This window comes from Typopeltis vanoorti, chromosome 12 (genome assembly GCF_054136105.1).
Source record: "Typopeltis vanoorti isolate ZY-2024b chromosome 12, IOZ_Tvanoo_1.0, whole genome shotgun sequence".
Lineage (NCBI taxonomy): Eukaryota > Metazoa > Arthropoda > Arachnida > Uropygi > Thelyphonidae > Typopeltis > Typopeltis vanoorti.
In genome coordinates this window covers 123,696,665-123,718,277 of record NC_143560.1, presented here as the reverse complement: position 1 = coordinate 123,718,277, position 21,613 = coordinate 123,696,665, and the positions used below count along the sequence as shown (strand labels likewise).

Sequence of the window (21,613 nt, the reverse complement as noted above, 5' to 3'; positions counted from 1 at the left end):
ATGTTGTTTGATCCAATATGGATAAAAAATGGTGTTCGACAAGGGGATGGCTTAGCTTGCATACTGTTTAACATAGCACTTGAAAAGGTTTTCAGAGATGCTGGCATTAATAAAGGGGAACTGTTTTGTACAAGTCAGTACAAATTATGGCGTATGCAGACGATATCGACACGAAGAGGAATGGAAGAAACATTCATGAGCTTAGAAAAGGCAGCAAAGATGAATTTGCAGATTAACTAAGAAAAAACAAAGTATATGCCAATAACTAGAAAGATTTATGATAATAATACTTCTCAAATCAAAATTAGTTCCTATAAATTTTAAATTGTACATATTGGAATCAGAAGTTAATTGAAAAAATGATATCAGTACTGAGATATAGAGACGCATTCGTTCTGCAAATAGATGCTTTTGTGGACTTAGGAAACACCTAAAAGTCATATCTGATCTCAAGAAAAACATTGGTCTTACAAAGTACTTGTAAGACAGACCAGTGTTACTTCTGAAAACTGGGTATTATCAATGGCAGATGCAAGATTGCTAGGTCGGTTTCAAATAAGAATTCTCAGATATGTTTTTGGATCAACACAAGAGAATGGTGTGTGTTGGGGGGGGGATATAACCATGAAGTATACAGATTATTTAATGAGCCGGACATTATTAAGTACATAAAAATAAATAGATTAAGTTGGACTGGACACATTATACGCATGAATAGTAATAGAATAGTTGAGAAGATGTTTAATGCTGAGCCAGGAGGGAAAAGAAAAATTGGAAGACCTAAATTAAAATTGGAAGATGGAGTGATGCAAGATATTAAGGTTTTAAGGGCCAAAAATTGGAGGAATTGGGCATTGAATAAGGAAGGCTGGCAGAAATTTCTAAACAGTGCCCACGCAGGGCTGTCGAATCAATGATGATGTTTATCACCGAGTTCCGAGCTAATATAACCCGGCTAATGCACCAGGTCATCTTCAATGCCGCCAAAACGCAGTTCTCCGTTTTCCTTTGCAAAATGGATCTTAGCTCACTTTCCCTCATCCTCAGTAACACACACATCACCAGATAGAATCAGATCTCTCCTTGGATTGACATTTACCTCAGTAATGCGTCACACCAGTCCTCGTCAGGTGGTGCTGTTGTATGCTTTTCTGGAGGCTTGAACTCTCTGGAGATTAGTTACTCCGGACACACCACCCACCCCTCTCATTGTGAGACTGCCCCTTCCTCTTTTTCCAGGAACTTGATCTTCTATTACTGTTTCGAGAAATCCTTCTCCCATTCTTTTAATGGGTGTAAAGTATTTCGACTTTCAACAATTAGAGCCAAATTAAGAAAATTTTTTAATATTTCAAAAATCATCTTAAAAGTTATTTTTAATAAAAGTAAAGACGCCAACAGTGCCATAATCTTGCTGCTTACAGAATGCGTGCAAAGTATTATAATATTCGATATATTACAATAATTCTAATTTTGTTTGCTTATTATAAATTTATGAAGTGCAAGCAGCTGAAAGAACTGTCATGTTTCTATTTATAGAGAATTCAGTAATTTAGCATTAACGTTCGGTATAATGCGCTTTGCCAATGGAAGCAAAATACCCAACTCCGTGCCAACATTAAGATTATGTAAAAATCTTAATGTCAGTAGCAGGTTGTTTGAATGACTTGTTTTAGACAGAAAATGCAAATAAATCTTACTCTCGTTCGTTGTGAAGAGCGACTGGGGATTCTCCCTGAGTACCAGAAGTCTTGCAGGAGAGGCAGCTTCACGAAGGAATTTCACTGCATCCGTAGAGCTGACATCACGTAGAGAAACGTCGTTCACCTGCAAGGAAGGATAAAACAAAGAAGTCATTAGGAAAGGGGAAATTCGAGACGAATTCTGATTGCATTCTAAATGGAATACGCGAAGCATTAAATGAGCTTATTAGCTTCATAACGACCCTATCGTAACGCAACCGTAACTTCAGAACTCGCGTCAAAATTTGTCGGTAATCCAAACTTCAGCGGTCCGCTTTTAATTCTGTCCCGAGGAAATTTGGTTCGGTTTACCCAACCGTCGGTAAATTATTCGCCGTCGTATTCGTTCGGCGGCGGTTTATCAATTTGGAGTCGCTTGGTTCAGTGTCTTAACATTTGTTCGAATGTAGGAGAAAATGTAACTGAAACGAAGATCGAGAACTGCTTTGATCAGCGAAATGGGAACAATCCGCTGTGGAATTTCTTTCTTGTTACTCGTAGCAGATTGGGTTGTTATTTAGCACTTTAGGAGAGCTGTTTATGAGTTGCGGTTCCGATTTGTGGCCTTCGTTTCTCTCGAAATTGCGAGGGAAGAGCTTTGGCATTGCACTGACAGTAAGGATGTTGACTTGTCTCGATCCCCGATGGCAGAAATAATGAAGTTTTTGTGTCCCTCTGCCTCCACGTACAATCAGCGTAATCAAACAGTTCTTGTGATCTTCATTCAGAGCGAAATCTTTTCAAATTTCATATTCCGATATTCATTTGGCGTTCTATGGGGGGAGGCAATAGAAAGAAATGCTGCAACGGTTTAATTTGCATTGCCGTGCATCTTTAATTACTTTCTTTTGTTTGTATTTGCACGGCGATTCAGATGTAGCGATTGGACATGACGATGGCGTTTTGAAACACTCACTCGAATACCTTTTTTTATGGGGGGGGGACGGAACTTTAATTAGTTTAAATGACATGGCGAAAGGAAACCTGAAAGATTTTTTAATCCTCTTAAGGAGCATCCAAGTAGTATGTAAACAATCCATTCATTTTCTTCGCTGAAGAAATTTGTACCGAAGGAAGAAAAAATAATATCGAAGGTGTTGGGTGCTGTCACTTCAATTCCGGGGCTCGCTGCAGTTGAATTTAATGCAGTGGGTGTTCGACTATCGGTGATGCCCGTTTATGGGAACCGAAACGCTCCGGGATTATTTCTTGAGATTACGTTTCAAGTGCCTCGGATAAAAAAATGGCTGCCTAACTGTGCCAGCATTTTATTTTTCCTCTTTTGGCAGGGGAGAAGGTGATGTAAACCTCACGTGGCCGCTTCCATCATGAAACATCTGCACATCGCAGTGCTCGATTTTTGAGAAGCAGTTCAAGCCGGCGAGGTCTAAGCCTAGTCCAAATATCGCAAAGCTACGGAACTTAGTCGGACGATGTCGTTTGGTTGCAAATACCTGGGTTCGAATCCTGTCTATGAAGCAAGGAATCTTTTAATCAGATCTTTTCAACCGAAGGTGAGTTAACCGGTCTCATACGAAGATAGAAATCTTTTCCCTTGCAGGAAAATCCTCGTTTTTCATCCTGCGAAACAGACAAACCGACGAAAATATAACACACAGTTAGGCTGGGCTCATAGCTATACTGGTGTGGAGAGTAATTCCAAAATAACACTAAACGAATATTATCTTTTTTGTGGGGGGGGGGGGAGATGAATCGGACTGTTGTGATAAACAAAATAATTTTCTTAATTTTTTATTACTACAAGGATTAACAGTACTTGGAAAGAAGTCAACAGACACCATAGAATGAGGAACAAAACAGCCATGGCACCCACCTTATAAAGTAGGGCCTCCTTTCGCTGTGATGACTGCAGCAATCCTACGGACCATACTTTCCACAAGCGTATGACAGATTTCAATGACAATTGGCCACGAGGTCAGTTTGTAGTCTGTTAATTTACGTGTGTTCACCTCCATTTTATTTTGAGGAATAAAAAAAAAAATAATAATAATATAAACGACAAGCCAACTTACTTGCAGTTGAAATCCCTTATAAAATTCCGTACATCATTATTAGGATTCGAACCCAAATTTTTCCATCCGAAGAGCAGAGAAGAATTGACATCATTTTCCAAAAAACTTGTAAACGAGTGTACTTCTACGTTTGGCACGGGGAAATTGCTATTGGGATAACCCTACGCTCAGTAGTAATCAGTGATTGTTCTCTGATTTATTCGACTATCAGCTTTGAAAATTCGCAGTTAATTCCAGTGTTAAACAGATGAGGAGGACCAACGGAAAGGGTGAGCCTCGTCTGTCCTCATTTAAATTACTCATTAAAAATTAAAATGTTCAGTATGACAATGTGGCAGAAGAGGAAAATAGTCTCGAACTCAGAAACAAGTTATCAATATGATAACTTGATTCTGAGTTCGAGACTATGACAGGTCGGGTTGTTTGTGGGGCTCTTGTAACGTAAAATAATTATTTTTTTATCTATTTTATTTGCGCTTTTCTTAGAACAATTTGAATATTATGGTGCATTACTGCTGATTTTCCCATTTTTTTTAAATAGTTGCAACAGCGCTAACCCGAAAGCTGCGATCAATCCGATAATAATGGTAAAATTAATTAATGCTCGTTTTAAATTTTAGCGTTTTAGTATTTGAATTGAATGGGGGGTTTTCATATTTTTCAGCTACGTTTTTTTTTTCTTCTGCCACTATCATTTCGTTCTTAGTAATTTATTAAAACTAAATAAGTACTACAAATAAAAATATAAACAGATGCAGCAAGTATTTAGAACAATACAACTGATAATTAATAGATTAGTTAAAAGTAATACTACATACTGTGTGTGTGTGTGTGTGTGTGTGTGTGTGTGTGTGTGTGTGTGTGTGTGTGTGTGTGTGTGTGTGTGTGTTGGTAAAATCAGCAATATATATACTGTATAAATAGTGAAATAAAGACTTGGAATAAAGAACGGAAAAATGTTAAAATGCTATAAGGGCCGTAGGCGATAAGTCACTAAAAATTAAATTAGTATACCTATGAGGGCACACGAATACATACAAAAAATAATTGAAATATAACATTTAGAGTAATTTTCTACAATATGCGTTTAAAATAAAAGTCAATATTATTTAGTCCCTTGAGGTGGACTCTCAATCTTTTTCTAAAAGAGTATGATGATGTTACAGGTTTTATTTCATTACGGCAGTGTTTCTCAAAGTGTGGTACGAGGATACGTGAAAGGTTTTCGGGGGAGGGGGTTACGTGGAAATTTTCGGCTATGCACCATTAACGCATGGAATCATATTTCTCAACAAACAGTGCAATTAGAGACAACTGGGATAAAAAACGGCACTAACTAATGAATCGCATCTCCCCTCCAACAGAAACTGTTGTATAGACTCGAGAAAAACCATATGTTACCGGTGCAACATATGGCTTTGCTTGACCCCCCCCCCCGTCGTTAACGTGTTAAAACTAAAAAAAATATATAGTGAATGTGTTTCAGATATTATGGAATTCGGTTGAAGGGAATTAGCATAAGTAATGCTAATTCTTTTCAACTCAACTATTGAAATGCTAATTTGTCTTTGGTTCGCTTGATCTTCTGTTAATACCGCACAAATCGTATGCACTAAATAGCTGCTCTACGTATCTCAAGTCTTGTAAATTACTGGTAACGTTTGATTGAAATAATGGGAAAGAAGATGACGCTATTTGGGTAGATGACTTTGACGATGCACACAAAGAAACTGTTCTCGATGCCAAAAGTAGTGAGTAGGAGCTTCTTGGTAAGTCACACCATTTTCAGTTTTTTTTCTGAAAATCCCCTCATATATTTCGCACCACGATTTTTTAGCTTTAATTTTTGGAAAAAGGGCGAGTTATATTGGAGTAAATACGGTAATTTTTTAGCTTTCAAATTCTTAAGTAGGGATCATTGGTTAAAGATTGGATTTATAAAACCCTCAAAAGAGAGCAATATAGAGTAGCTGTAAGTAACAAGAAAACGTTGATATTGCATCTGGATCAAATGAAATTGATAAGGGTGTGTCGTCTGACATCTCTAGAGAACCAACTGGGAAGAAGATGAAAAATCTTCGTAAGTACGATATGAATTACTTGAAATGTGGATTTTCATGGACGGGAAATGAAGAGGAACCTCTTCCAAATTTTGTCCTATTAAAAATAAATCATTTTTTGTTTACATGAAAACATATAAATTCAAATAAAATAGACATTTACAATGAAATATACGTTATTTATTTATTATTTGATAAGGGGGTACTTGGTAATAATGAATATTTAACAAGGAGTACGCGGATATCCGAAGTTTGAGAAACACTGCATTAGGCAGTTTATTGCAGCTGCTTGTTGCAAGTTCTGAAAAGATTTGTGAAAATTTTTTTGTTTGCCTTGGGAACTACTAGCAAACTACAGCCTATATCATATACAGAAAAATATACAATGTTGTTTCCAACATATAGTATACAGTTATATAGATAGTTTCTCTAATGACAAAATATTAAGAACGGCCAACAGGTGACTAGTTGAATATGCGAAGATTCAATCTTAGTAAATGCTACAGCTCTGATTATTCTGTTTGTATTCGAATCAAAGGAAGCAGATTGTTGTAGTAATCTCCACCCCAACGGGTGATACAACATTAGGGTTCATATATTTTTGAAGAAAAAAATACGGGACACTTTTTCGGTTTGAATAAACCAACAAAATTTTTTTGCTTTCCTTACGAACATTAGCAAAGGAAAAAGAATTTTAGCAATCTTAAAATTGAACTTTAAACAATACTTAATCATTGATCTTTGCTTGTGATATGCTTCTCAGATGACTATATTTTCTCGAGTAAAGAATGATTGTTTTGCCAAGTTATGAAATTCCACACAGTCCTTATTGAAAAACACCTTAACAATGAGCAGAGCTTTCACAATTTCTACAGATTACCTATTCTTTTCGTTTGTCCACAAGGAGTTCATCCGGGAAAACAGTCTTTCAATACTAGCATTTGTGCCAGGAATGCAGCAGAAGGACTCAACAATCTTCTTCAAATTTATTAATTCATTTATTCCAACACTGTTGAATAATTCATACCAAATTTCTCCTGTAGATTTTGCTTTAATTTCTTCTTTCTTCTCTGTAATTGCCTTTTTTCAAGATCATCACCTCATCAAACAGCTCAGTTTCATTGGTTTTTGTGTTTGGGCAGACCTCTTCAATGGTTGTTACTTTTCCAACTGAGAATGGCTTCTGGATTCTTCAATAAAATCCAAGACAAACTTTCAAAAGTAAGAGTGTCCGAAGACCATTCTTGGATGTATTCTATACAGGTGTTATAACATTCATTTTTATAATTACCATAATTCTTCTCAGTGATGAGTCCATCTCCAATTAATGCCTTCAGTAAGGATTGTTCTTTCCTTGTTGCAAAATCTCGTCTCTGCTGAAGTTTCTCTAAGAGGCTTTCAATAATGGATTTTGCTTCGGCAAGAGTGACTTTCTCACCTTCAATTGCACAAACTGTTGCATGAAACATTTCAGATCCGCATTCTAGAAATGTGACTATTAGCTCTGAAACTGGATTACTAAAGAAATTTTTTAGAAGCAATGGTGGTTTATCAAGTGAAAGAACATATGATTTGAGAACTTCTTACACCTCATTCATCCTTTTAGAGCAGAGTACAGAGACAACCATCGCGTTTTGGAGTGCCCTAAAACTGTCTTGTACTCAGTATTTAAAAAGTCACAAAAACCTTTGAGTGTATGCACTCTAACAGTATAGATATAAAAATGCTGATAAATTTTTCAATGACAGCTCGAACGTCCATGGGCAATGTATCAGCTGCACATTGTATAGCATTATTTATGATATGGGATGAACAACCAACTCCTATCAATGTACGATTCAATTTTGATTTCAATTTATGAAAAACATTGTTCTTTCCTTGTCTGGAACTTCCACCAAAATTTGTATTAGTATTATCTGCTGACAAGGCAACAACTTTCTTTTCAATATTCCACTTTGTCACTAGTTGCCATACATATTCTGTAAGCTGGTCTGCAGTTTCACTCGGTAAATCTAAAAACTCTAGAACCATAGTTTTGATGGCCTCTTTTGGTATGAGGTATCGAACTTGAACTGGAACTAATTTGAAAGCATCGTGGTTAGAACTGTCTATCACTATTGACACATAATTAGCTTTCTCAAGTTCGTTTCTGAAAACAGCCATTGCACAAGGTGCTAATACACTCGCAATTATAGCTTGAGTCTTCTTTTGACCGCAAGCGAACTTTTTGTCATATAGTTTCCGGATTATTTTCGACGTGCAGTCCATCGAACTGAAACTCTGGTTGTGCACGCATACATGATATGCAAATGTAGCTTCATCAGCTGCAAGATTTCTTTCCATTTCACCCATTGTTTTTTTAGAAAAATAATCTGACACTTGACTACTCACACTTGCATTTTCTGCTAATTTGTGTCTCTTCGTAGCGATGTGCTGCGTGATGTCTGACCGCCGGCCGTGTTGTATGCCGAATATTGCATTTCATTGTGTACATTTCACTTTGTCGTCGACTTTGCCATCACAATTACACGGTGTAATAAAAGGGTATTCAGTCCTTAACTTTTCTGTGAGAACACACTTTCTCTTTGGCATTTTAAAGGCATATAAAATAAAACTAATTACGTTTCGTAACAGATCTGTTTCCTATCAAATAAGCCGTGCTTAGTTATTACAACGTCCGCTAGTTGCACTATTCTCGCAACATGTCAGTATTGTCAATTAATAAGACAATTTTATGATCAATAACTAATATCGATTTCTTGGCAATTACATGTTTTATGTTTCAGAATGGGAATGTTAAACACGAATTACATCCCGAAGAGTTTTATCGGGACGCCAGGACACAAACTCGTAATAAGGGACAATTCCGTAAAATAAGGGACGTATACGAACCCTATACAACATTGCAGTGAAGAATTGATCCATGATTAATATGAGCATCTTAAAAATGCTGCATTGATAATTTTTTAGCATAAAATATTCCGTTAATTACGAACCTCAACTTGTTTGTTAAAAACGTGAAATGGGAGTTCCATTTCGGGTTGCTGTCAATATGGACGCCCAAATATACTTAATTGATTTAAAACAACAACAACTATAGTTGCAATTTTGAGTACCAGTACAAGTTGTTTCATGCCATTTCGTAGTTAATTATGACCTAGTTTATCTGTTAAGGTGAAGTCTAATATTCAGTTTCATCGGTATTAATTTTAAAGCCATTATTGCTAAATCACTTATTTAGTTCCAACCGTAGTTAATCATGTTTTGCAGTATACTGCTTAGAAAGAAGTCGATGAACACCCATGGGCAAGGTGCATGTCACGCGTTTGTAGCCGGTATGAACTGGAGAAATATGATGCCCTAATCATTGCAACTGTGTTCGGGTGAAATGGCTGCGAGGGAGGAACTGACGGGGTTTGAAAGAGGCGTGGCGATGGGAGGCCATGTTGCAGGCCTATCTGTTCGACAAACTGTTGGCAAATTGCACCATCCCAGGTCAACAAACAGCGATACCATACGGAGATGGAAGTGCATGGAGTCAACTGCAAGTGCTACCTGCAGTGGACGACATACCAAACGTGACCGTAGGGTGCTACGAAGTAAAAAGAGCCCTTGGTCCACCGACACGTTGAAAATGAAGAGTTCCGGGCATCGACTGGAACGCCAATCTGCGCAAAAACATTCAGAAACGAGGCTCACGGGTAATGTGGAGTTGCACATTACCCGAACCAACATGCAGCATCGTGTTGTTGGTGCAAAGAGTGTGTATAGCTGACGTGGAAGCTTGGAAAACTGTGTTAACGGGGTGATGGCATGGTCCTGGTTTAGCCTCGGACCTCTGTTTGTGGTGCCACGAATATTGAACTTCGAGAGTTTTCTGAACAATGCAATTTTTTTACTTTGTGGCGTTTCTACAGAACTAGCCAGTCTCTTTTAGCACGACAATGCAGTGTTATAAGGCTGCTGCTGTAACTGTGTGGTTTGTAGACATTGACGTCGCCCCACAAGTCCTGATCTCAACCCTATCGAACACCTGTGAGATTAACTGGAGCTTCTGGTGAGATCAAGGATCCCACAACAGTCTAGGACCTCATTACATGCCTACAGGAAGAATGGTCCAAAATTCCCAATGATCACTGTGGTATCTTGTGGAAGTATGCCTCCGTTGGATTGTGGCCATCATCGCAGCGAAAGACCACCATAATAAGATGTACGTGGGAGCCATGGCTTTTTGTTCCTCACGCAATGGCGTCCGTTGACTTCTTTCCAAGCAGTGTATATTAATGGCGTGTCATCATCGAACGATATCATTTTCCCAAAACGTTTGTACTCGCACTGATCCTTTACATCCATGAAATGGTTTTATTTTTAATCACCGAACTCTAAGATAATAAAACTTTGTTTAGTTCGTAAGTCAAAGAAGTAGTTTTCGTTAGCGATTTTATAAACTAAGAAATCTCTTTCATTTATGAGCTTAGAAACTTGACTGATAAATCAGACACTTACCGCTAATAACACATCGCCAACTTTTAAGCGACCATCCTGGCATGCTGTTCCGTCTTTGTGAACTTCCGTCACACATACTTGCTCCTAGAAAATAATAAAGTTACAACTAACACTAGAATAATTTCGTTGCCTTAACATGCAGAGCAGCAACTGAACGAATATTTCAGCAGGACACTAAAACAGATCTGTTTCCTGCAGAACTATTCGTTCGGAGCTTTCATAGATTACCGAAGCCTCCTCGTAACTCTACATAAGGAGTGACCTTGAAAAAAAAAACCGACGATGGTTTAAATTTAAAGCTATTAAATTACCGATTTTTTAAAGGAAATTTGATTAAAAACTTGTATTTGTGTGGTTTTTCCACGCTATCGTGATGTCATCGCTAGAAAATTTGAAATATTTCAAAGCACATGCGTTTTTTTTTTTTTATGTTAAGAAAAAATATATTTTAACATTTTCGATCTTATTAAGATACTTTGCGGTTTGGCCAACAGACGACGCTGTCTATAATTTCAGATTTTTATTCTTTCTGATCTCCGAGTTATTACGCCGATTACTTGTAAAAATTTGCATGCTAACATCATCGCTGTCGACTACTATTCCAGGGAATATCTATTCTACGTTTGTTGATATAAAAGGTTTGTAGTAAAATAAACAAAATGACGTTCTCATCTTCTAATTAAAATGTCTTTAAACATATTATTGACCATTTTTTAAATTATTAATAAATTTTAAAAATTATCACATTTTGTTAATGAGAATCAGTGATGTATATTTAAATCTGTAATTAAATATTACATCGCTAGCATTTGAATTTAATATTTAAACCATGTGGAGTAAGTGACAGTTTTATTATGACAATTAGGGAAAAGTAAGATTTTTTTTTTTTGAAAAAGATTTCTCACCTACCAAATAGGTGTCGTTTCCTCCTGCAACACTAACCCCCAACTCGTTCTTCTTGTCCTTCTTCAGAACGATGGTGGTTTCGATGAACTCTCGAATGTTACTAAGAGCTGCAAACAAACAGACGTAATAAATGTAACAGAATCAGAATCCGCTTCATATGTATTTAAATTGCCTAATTTGTGCGCGCGGAAAGTGTTAACAGCCCACCGCTTTTGAACGCATGGAGTACGTTACTACCGAACACTATCTCACTATCTGTTTCATCTTTCTTTCAATTCCAATAACTGCGTAGTGCTCGTGGATATTTTGTATAGAATAACCTTCGTTTACATAGCAGTGGCGAGCATTTAGAACTCGGTTATGTGGAAAACGTGGGCTAACTAAGGCCATACGCATTTGTACACTTTTCCTGGCAGTCTCGTGTATTTCTGTACAGTTTGTCAATCCGGTTTCTGTCTTCTTAAACTTCATTTGGAAATAAGAATTCCGATCCTCATATTTAGGCAATGAAGCACATTTATAAGGGCATTTCTCCGTTGATAAGAGATTTCATATTTCAGTTTGAAGATCCCACACAATCAGAACAAACTGGCTAAATCCCCTCATGGTCTTAATTGCCTTTTCGCAATTTTGGCAAATGCTATTCCGCGGAGAAAAAAAAAACTTCTGCCACATGCCTGAGACCAGTGAATTCAGCCTCTGTCGATGAGGACAGAAAAGTCTTGGCATCACTGTATTTAAACCAGGTATTTTCAACCCCAATACTGCATGTATCCTTCCGCCTAAGTGGGTGCTAGATTCAGAATTCGGGAACACCTTGAAAGTAAGATATTGTAAGCAATATTTGACTAAGCCTTTTTGAGAAATGTCACGTACATGGAAAGGAAACAAAAAGTTTACTTTCTTTGTGGAATTTTAAAAAGTAATGAATTCGATTCAAGTAAGAAGCGGGAGGGAGAATGTTATGCGAATCCCACTTACAACGGAAAGTAGAAGTTCGTCTTAAGGTGTACCATCACACATTTATAGTAATTTCCCTGCACAAACCGGAGGTAACTACGAACTGATTTTCTTGGGAACTTCAGTGATGTCCCTTGCTTGGGTAATAAATAAATTCTGATATTCTTACGGATTAAATTAAACCAATTAGTAAACTCAGAGTTGGAATTCTTTTTACAGGTTTTGACGATAACAATCAATGACAAACCAAAGCAACTGCGTAAGAATGCAAACTACCGACGTATTCATTGCAGATCTTATTTTGCCAGAAAGAGAAAGCGACGAGTTCGAGACGGTCGGTAAACGTTGCGCATGAAATCTATCCATTTGAGTCGACTTCATTTATGAACCAGCGAATTTTATAAACTCATTAACCCTGACAGCTCTTTCTCCAAGGCCACGAACTGGGCAGTCGAGAGATCCAAAGAAAACGGTAACTTAACGATTCTCATTAGTGGTAAAGAAAAATGTGCTGTAATCCATTTTTCTGATGAATGGAGTTAATGGAATGTATAACAGCTCGAGAGCGATGAGCTCAGACAGCGGGTTCTTCGTTTGCTTTCAAAAATAAACTGCGTGCAGGAGGTGACAGCTCCTACTGTCGCAACTTCAGCGTTCATTGAAGGCCTGGAGTGACATGAAAAGGATCATCTAATCCTTGGATTACTCGTGGTGCTGCTATAGTCTCCAACTTGTCGTTGCATTCCCCCCCCCTCCCCCCTAAAAGAAAGAAAATTCATTATCAAATTCAGCCGGCTCCATCAAGAGTTAGGGTTTAATCAACGCATATTCATAAACACGATAATAGTTTGAGTTATTTACTCTACTTGGTGTAAATTGCTAGAGAAATAAACAAATACTCAAACACACCGAAACATTCACTTATTTGATATCACCAGACGGGGTAGGTTACTGCCATTCATAAATATTGTTCTAAATCATGCGATACATAATCTGGAAACTAAAGCAGATGCAGGATCCCGTCTTGAAATAAACACCAACGCTGTTCTTTATTAAATCAAAGTTACTTCTTTAAGTAATGCTAGGTGTATTATGTGCTGTGAATTTAATGCGGGTCCAAGTTATAAGATCGAGCCGCTTTCGGTCTTGAATTATAGACTCAAATATATAAATATTACTGGAGAGGGGGGGAAAATTCATAGGAACTCGGAACACAGTGATGTGCAAAACATAAAAGAAAACAGAGGCCAGCTTGTGCCAAACCGTTTCTGCCTGGAGGAAAAAAATCTGGAAAGACCGGAATTCCAACCTGGATGTAGCAGCATTTATTAGGCCTTTTCAATTAAGAACGTTACCAAGTTTCGTAACGCTGCGAATGGACTCAAACCTTAGAGAATTGGTGGTAGAAAATTCTGAAGAACACATCGATTGAATCAGAATATGATGAAGTCTGCAAAAAGAGAGAAGTCGGAACCTCGCGGTGTTAGAGGCGGAGAGAAATACAGAAAATATGTCGAAAAGTCCTGGCAAGTAATGTGTAAAAGCAACTAAACTGAAGTCGTGGGAAGACTGTGAGATTAGGATTGTACTGACGCAAGAGCAATTGAAACCGCATCGAGCGACAGATTTAGGAAGAAGATAAATATGAAGGTGGTGAGAAATGTTGTAAATACTCGTGGGAAAAAACTTAGAAACGCATCCATCAGTGCTTCAGGTAAAGAAAGCTGAAAATATTCGACCTGAAATATCGAAGTAAGAAGGTTTTACGGTGGCTGCATTCAGAAGGCCAAATCACGGATGGCTGGCATTTGGACATTTCTGGTAAGATTTATGCAAGCAAAAAAAAAAAAATGGATTTAGGCCAAATAATGAGTGGCTGGATCAAATTACAAAATCGGAAATTAAAATACGAAATGGGGAGGTAAGTGGAAAACACTGTAAACAACATTCTCAGTAAAACATTTATAGAAGCGGCCATATATTTCGGGTCTCAACGCGCAGTTTTCATGAAGCCGAAAAAGTAAATATCCGACTGAAGTAAATATGTGTTCCTGTTGGGGTATTAAGCGCAACATCCTGTCGCAGTCAGGAAAGTTGGCTTCATAGAAAAACGGAGTGATGCTCTGGTAGCGGTTGGTTCTGTCTGCAACAAGCAAATATGGAAAGAGCTGACAGAATAAACAAAGCTGCTGTTTTGACCAGTTCCCCACAGGTGCTCAGGGAATAAATAATCCAAAATACCAAATTGGCAGACACGCCGTTTAATTTATGAATCTTAGTTAGGATTCATAAATTAATTATTGGTTAATCATTCAATCGTGATATTCAGTATTCTCTCTCTCCTTCAAAATTATCGTATTTTTCGCCTTATAAGACGCACTTTTTTGTACCTAAAATTTATCTGAAAGTTAGAATGCTTCCTATAAGCCGAATGCATCTATAAACCGCTACATCTTGCGGTGCTTCTTATACACTGATGTCGTTTTTATGTATTCCAGTTACGGTGCATTGAATAGTTGCACGGTCGGTAACGGTCACGCACTTAAACTAGTCATCGATACATTATTATAATTATTTCTTTAACTCGTGGATTTCACGAATCACAGACAGCTGTCGATTGCGTCTAAGCGTAGTGTGATTGAGCACGCAAAAGAAAAAAAAAAGGCAATTAGGCTTCTTTGGGCCTCTGCCTACAGCAAAGATGGTACGAACTTAGAGGAAACAAGAGCAGCAATTAGCGGAAGCGAATTCTAAAAAACACAATCTCAAAAGAAACAGACAAAATGGCCAGAAACTGAAAATGAATTAAAACTTGGATAATGGATCAAAGAAGATCGGGTTGCTGGGTATCTACAAAAAGGATTATTCGACGAGAAAGAAATGTTATCGATTTTACAGGGTGGCCATCATGTTGCTTTAGATTTATGAAGAGAAATGATTTTATGCAAAAACGAAAATATCAAAAAAATAATGCCAACAAATTCGAAAATAAAACGATCGAGTTTCACAGATTCATCATAGGAGTTTACATCCCAAAGGATGGATGAGGAAGGGATGAAGTTATGGATAAAGGTGTGGCCAGGACGTCCTGGCAGTTGACGTGAGAAACCTGCTTTGTTAGTATGGGATCAGTTTAGGTGCCATAAAACCGAAGCTGTGAAGAATGAACTTCGCAAAAATATCTGGAATCCCAGGACTCTCCTCTGCACTTCAACCTTTAGTTGTATCAACAAACAAACCGTTTAAAGGATTTATGAGGGGAGAATTGGATGCGATCTCCAAATTCTGAGGAAGATAGAAGAAAGAAGCCACAATTTCGTAGGCGTGCGAATGGGCAAAAGAGTTGATGGAACGAAGTGAAACCGGAAAATGTTATAAAATCTTTTTCCAAAGTGTGGCATTAGTAATTCTCTTGACGGTACGAAGGATGGCTTATTTCAAGACAGCGATGACTCTGTTTCTGATGAAGAATCAAGTTCAGAAAATTTGGAGAGTGAAGATGAATAAAGATTTGAAAAGAAGATAAATGAAATTTATGAAAATTATTTTGTTTATATTATCATGTTGTTCTTTGATGATTTTAAGAATAATTGTTTTTAACCTAATAAACGGATAATACATGTATTAAAATTTTAAATTAAAAAAATTAATATTTACATAAAAAATGTGATGCATAATTCATCTGTGTTATACTGGGAAGAATTTTTTTTTTTCCCCAACAAATTCGACTTGAAAAATGCGATGCGTCCAATATAACAGCCTTATAAGCTGTTGATATGATATGAAATTTACCGTATTTTTCTCCTTATAAGGAGAAAAATACGGTAAATTTCAAATCTATATTTTTAGGATACTTCACATTAACCTTTTTAGTAAATGTGAAGAATGAAAATGCTTGCTTGAATTACTTTTTGTTCGTGTGCTGCATTTCGGGAAAATGCAGTTATTTTCACGTGGAGTATAATTTTCGATATCAACGAGGGTCTGGTGAGAAGGAGCCCCCTGGCTGCGATGGTGGAAGCGAGGAAAAAGGAAATCCCATGTTCATCTGAGTCGTTTGATTGCAAACAACGAAGTGCAGTTGATGATCATTATCGCCACGGGCTAAGGAGTCGTACATCCCTTGCACGGGCTGTTGAAGGAGTCTTCAACTAAGTTATTGGAAAGAAAGTAAAATGATGCTGATGAGCACAAAGGCGGGAGTGAAATCTTGTCTAATGATACAAACTACTGTATCTGTTTGACTTACTGAGTTCTATGTAAGTTGGCGTTTTGTGAATTGGACAGTTCGATTGACACTTCAACCGAACGTAGACTAGCGATGTGACCTTAAGCAGAATGCGAGTGCCCGCTGCTGAGGTTTTCAAAAATCGCCGTTGGCCATTCTTGTTTAAGCTGTATATTGGTAACATTAAGTGTATCGTGAGTGGTTTGTAGGAACGCAAAATTAATGATACTGTGGTTCATTTGAATGTCCAATTTATGGGTTAAGAAATGGAAGGCACTTTAAGACATTAAAATGCAATTTTGATTAACATAAATCAGGGATGATCACTGTCATACAAATCATCATCTCACTTTACTCCATCCATCTTCTCCAGTTGAAGTGAACAGTTTGAAGGAAGATGCGATAGTGATTTGTTGAAGTGTAAGAAATGCTTTCAGTTTTTTTTTTTTTTTTCTCTTTATCGATGTCTTGTACTTGAGAGAAGAGTACGGTGCACGTTGAAGGATTAAAGGATTCAAAATTTGCTTAATAATCACAACATAAAAAAAAAACAAACATTTACTGAGAATTTTGTTTTAGAGATTTGTCCGGGATCTTCACGCCGTCTCCCATCAACACAAACACGGCAGAAACAACCAACGCGAGTTCCACGCTTCGCTGACAACCTCCGTAAGACAGCTCTATTAAGAACCTCGGGGTCATACGTGAACAAGAGGCTCGAAGAAAAAGCCTCTAAGATGGGGTGTAAATCCAGCGCAGGCAGTCGCGAAGAGCCCTTCGCTAGGCAGAACTTGAATCGTAAGCAGGATGTCGGGAAATGCGAAACGTGCCGCGAACAAGAGAAATACGCAACTCCAATCGATCGAATTCGAATGAAAAGCCTTCAGCAAGAGGGGGCAGCATAATTTCGTCCCAGTTTCTAAAACTAAATAAAGACGAATCTGCCGGAGTAAACATTTCTGCGTTGTCCTCGTGCGTCGGAAGGGACGAGGAAGATGAGGGCAGCACATTAATTGGCTTTCATGAGCCGCAGTCGTGTGCTCCGCTAGCGAAACATTTAGATTAGAAATCGATTCTAACCCGAGGAGGATGCGGCATGTTGACCATCCCGGGAATCATATGCAGGGGATGTTTTCCGACTAATGCCGGAACCACATGCTGTGAATCGAGACGGAACAGCACCTCGTAAATAAACAATCTCTCTCCCCTTCCCTCCCCGTGTGTGTGTGTGTGTCGGCGGCGCGTGTCTTGCTGCTGGTGCAGTAGACGTATAACTTGAAATGCCGCTCGGTCCCCGCCTAGGATAGACGCAGCATCCCGATGGCCGTACCAAATGGATTTTCCTCTACTGCCGCACAGCGGTGGCGATCCGCCCTTGCTCCTAGTGGAGAGCATCGTAAGCGGTTGCAGTAAATTGTTTCCGCAGTGGAATTTTTTTGCAGTTTCCGACGCGTTCCTCACGTGCTTCACTCGTCAGCCATCTGTTTTCCTAAGCACAATCAGACAGTAAATGAAAATTTATTTACGGCGTGTAAAATTCTCTCGCAACGTAAAATTGAGTATTCAGGAAACGCTTGGAGGGAAATAAAAAGCGAACTAGGTAAGATCTGTCAACAAACAGAATTAGGAGATTGCCGAGCAAGGCCAACGACCGATGAGGTCAAACATCTAGTTTTGTGAAGCATATGTTAATCGTACTATTTGGTGCCCATCATTCAATACGGCGTGTATATTAAAGAAAACACTCTTAAACCGTGCAATAACACTGCGATTGACGACACTCAGAATGATATTTCCATCAGTACCATAGTCGAGTAGTTTTGCTAACGTTAGATTTCTTTTTTAAAAAACTGTCCGATAAATTAATCGTAACTCGTACAGGAATATTTTTGCAATTCATCGCACGTGCGATACCCATTTTAAGTGCCGTCAGTAGAAGGGAGCATCGTTTATGATACGAATTTGATCTTTCCCGGAGTTAAGATCTGCGACACGGTGGTCGGTGCGTGATTCCCTTGAAAGTCTGCACGTTATCGAACAGCACGCGAAACCTCTGTAGGTCATTTGCTATCGACGATACCGGTTGGTCGAAAAGACAGGGGGGGGGGTCGAATTCCCTCTAGCACGCGAAGAACCTCGTATAAGGCCTTTCTGTGGGAAGATGTATCTTTTGATCTTGAATATCTGAAGTCGCTCACGAATACCAGTGGATATCACCTCCGTGGAACCGTACTGGTTACCTGTTCCCCAGGCATATCCCTAAAATACAATTCTTTTCTTCCTTACGAATTCTTTTCACCACTTCATTACCTCGCCCTCCCCATGCTCGTTCCTCATTGCGTACCTGAAACGAGTGTGTTGTGCTAAAATCCAAACAGACGATGTCGAACCCTGTATTACCCGCGTCGAATCCTTGAGTAACTGTTCGACAAACATGGCGATTCATTGAAGAGAATCACGTTGCAAGTCGCTTATAATTTTATTGGCATTTAAATGTTCCGCGGGGTGGGCTGTCCTTAAAAACAGACGGCATTATTTTACCTATAACAATTTTGAACTTACAAGTCCCGAATATTACATTTCGATCTTTCATGGACCGGAATGTCATTTTCCCTTCTCCCAATTAACGAAGGCTTCAGTGGCCGAGGGAAGAGAATATCCAACGAAGTCCCTCTCCTCCCATTGCTATAGTTAACGGTTCGACTCCCTCTGCTTGCTTCATATAACGTGGTGGGTGCAGATCGTCTGTCCCCATGCCATTCTAGGGTTGATTGCTGCCATTTTAATTATAATTAAAAGTTTCAATCTTTAGCCATCTCGCTTGGCTTGTGAAAAATTCTCGGTGCTGTTCGCTAGAAGACCAACGAGATTTATCCCTTTTTTAAATTATTATTCCATTTTTCTTAAAATCATCGTCATCGGTGGTCTTAACAGGCGCTTAAGCACCCATGACCTTCCAGGTATCCTCGGAAGGTCGTGATCGTCTAAACCATCGGCGGCCCGCGAGCTGCATGCGGGCCGCCGATGGTTTTAATTTATTATTCGTAATATGAATAATAAATTAAAAATAATTTTACACTTCTTGACATCGCCGTGTAACTTTGATGGGAGTCAACCCTGTGAGTCATCATGAGTGGGGATAACAAAGGCGACTTCACCCGACGACAACCGACATTTTGGAGCACATTAAAGAACGCATTTTCGTTAGAAAATATCCAAAAATGTTATCGATGCTTGCCAAAAAAAGGGAGACAGGGAAACACAAATTGTGATGCATAATCTAGATTAATTTTATTGTTTTTAGGTGATAATAATTCTTCGTTGAGTTTCATTTTCATGCTTGTTTCATATCTCGTACTTTAAATATTTCTGATGTTTTTTTTTTTAAATTGATAGCTCAAATATTTTTTTCACTTACTAGTTTCGCTTAATTAAACGCTTGCGGCCTGATTATTAAAAATAAAAGTTGAATGTGCCCCGCGAGTCTGAAAAGGTCCGACTGTTGGAAACACGCATTTTCTTTTGTCCACGCAATATCTTAAGTGTTGCCTCATAACCTTGTAATGTAAGACAAAAAAAAAAAATCCTTACCGTTAACTTCCATTCACTGTTGTATCCTCGTACCACGGACTCCACAAAATAACTTTTCCTACTTGTGAGTGGCTCGGTTCGGCACCACGAAGGTTAATTATAAACAAACTGGGTTTTATTTGGTCGTAAACACAAAGATAACAAAACCCACTAGTTTTACATAAAAGTAAATGCAATAAAAGCAAACATAAACGACAGCATTACTTACACTGCACACACCGGTCATCGAATTAGGAACTTTCATTTTACGTCTAGGCTTGCGACTGATCCTCTTCGTGCCCAGAGTTTGGCGAGATATAGGTCGAGAACAGACTTCATCAAATGCTTCCGCCAACTGCTACACACACACACACACACACACACACACACACACACGAAGTTCTGTTTGTCGTACAAGCCTTCTCAGAAGACGGCCGTCTCTTTTCCTGACAGGCCGTCTTAAGACCATAGTTATGCCTCTTAGAGAAGCAATGTGGGTTATTTTACCACTGAGTAAACACTCGGGATGTCTCGCTTTTGAGAAACCGGTCAGCTCTGTTGTTTTCAAAATCGTGGCTCCAGCCAGACGGGTACTCACAACAAGCACTTGATCGAACTCCAAAAGATCTTTTGCTTTTCTCACTGTGACCAACACTATTGACGATTACTGACCAGCAGCACTCTTAAATAGTTGGCCAGAGTGACACAAGAGATTAAGCATTTTTCATATAAGCTGTGTAAGCGACGTTTACGTACATCTGCATGAAGGTTTCTAATTCAGTGGCAGTGCGTGTGTGTGTGTGGGAACTGTTTATAACCTGACCGAAAAACCACGTTGGAAGTGAGGTTGCACGAGTTAGTGCTCATTTAGCGATGTGTGCAAATAGCCGACTGAAAAGTTGGAGTTTGATTATTATTCGTGACATCTCCAAGGAGTCCGAAGACTCATCGCTGGAGGACACCAACTGTACAACTCTCCGTCTCCACTGCTACACAGAACCTCTACTACCAATCAGTGGCGGCTCGTACATAAGCACTGCGACACTGCAGCAACCCCAAGGAAAAAAATTAAAATTAAATTTTGTTTGTGTTTATAAATAATAGCAATGCTTACAACATTATAAAATGCAGTACACGACATCAGCGCCATCTACCGGCCACTACCACCATCACAGCTAGTATTTTTTTTGTCTGTAAATTGCGTGTATTCTGAAGGGCCTGTTTGTCTGCATGCGGATGAAACTCGAGTTTCTGGGAGAAAAAACCCTGCTGCCTCCGTATTAGATCGGCTAACTCACCTTAGGTTGAAAAAGTTCATATAAAAATTCCTCCTGTCATGAAGATAATCGAACTTAGGCCTTTTCCAATTGAAGGGCGCAACGTACCGTCGTTCTTCCAATTGCGCTATGGAGGCAAAAAAAAAAAAAAAAGCCAGTGCAATCGGGAGAATCACTAAACTCCTCTGAAAATAAAAACAGTGCGTGTGTTTTCATTGACGTTCTCGATCTCTAACCCTTTCTCGCCGATGTACGGAAAGATCTGATAAGCGATTTCCAGATATCGCCCAGGATTACCGTAGTAGATTCTTTTATGTTGGGAGGTTGTCTT

At 38.6% G+C, this 21,613-nt stretch overlaps 1 protein-coding gene across 1 annotated transcript in view; it reads right to left on the bottom strand.

Moving 5' to 3' along the window:
• Window positions 1-21,613, bottom strand: part of LOC150101202 (E3 ubiquitin-protein ligase LNX-like) — an 82,218-nt gene that overhangs the window by 25,827 nt on the left and 34,778 nt on the right. The window contains exons 3-5 of the mRNA XM_090401733.1: window positions 11,251-11,354; window positions 10,342-10,425; window positions 1,701-1,827 (exon numbers count right to left, since the gene is read on the bottom strand). Coding sequence (XP_090257859.1) covers window positions 1,701-1,827; window positions 10,342-10,425; window positions 11,251-11,354 — 315 coding nt within the window. The remainder of the gene's footprint in view (window positions 1-1,700; window positions 1,828-10,341; window positions 10,426-11,250; window positions 11,355-21,613) is intronic.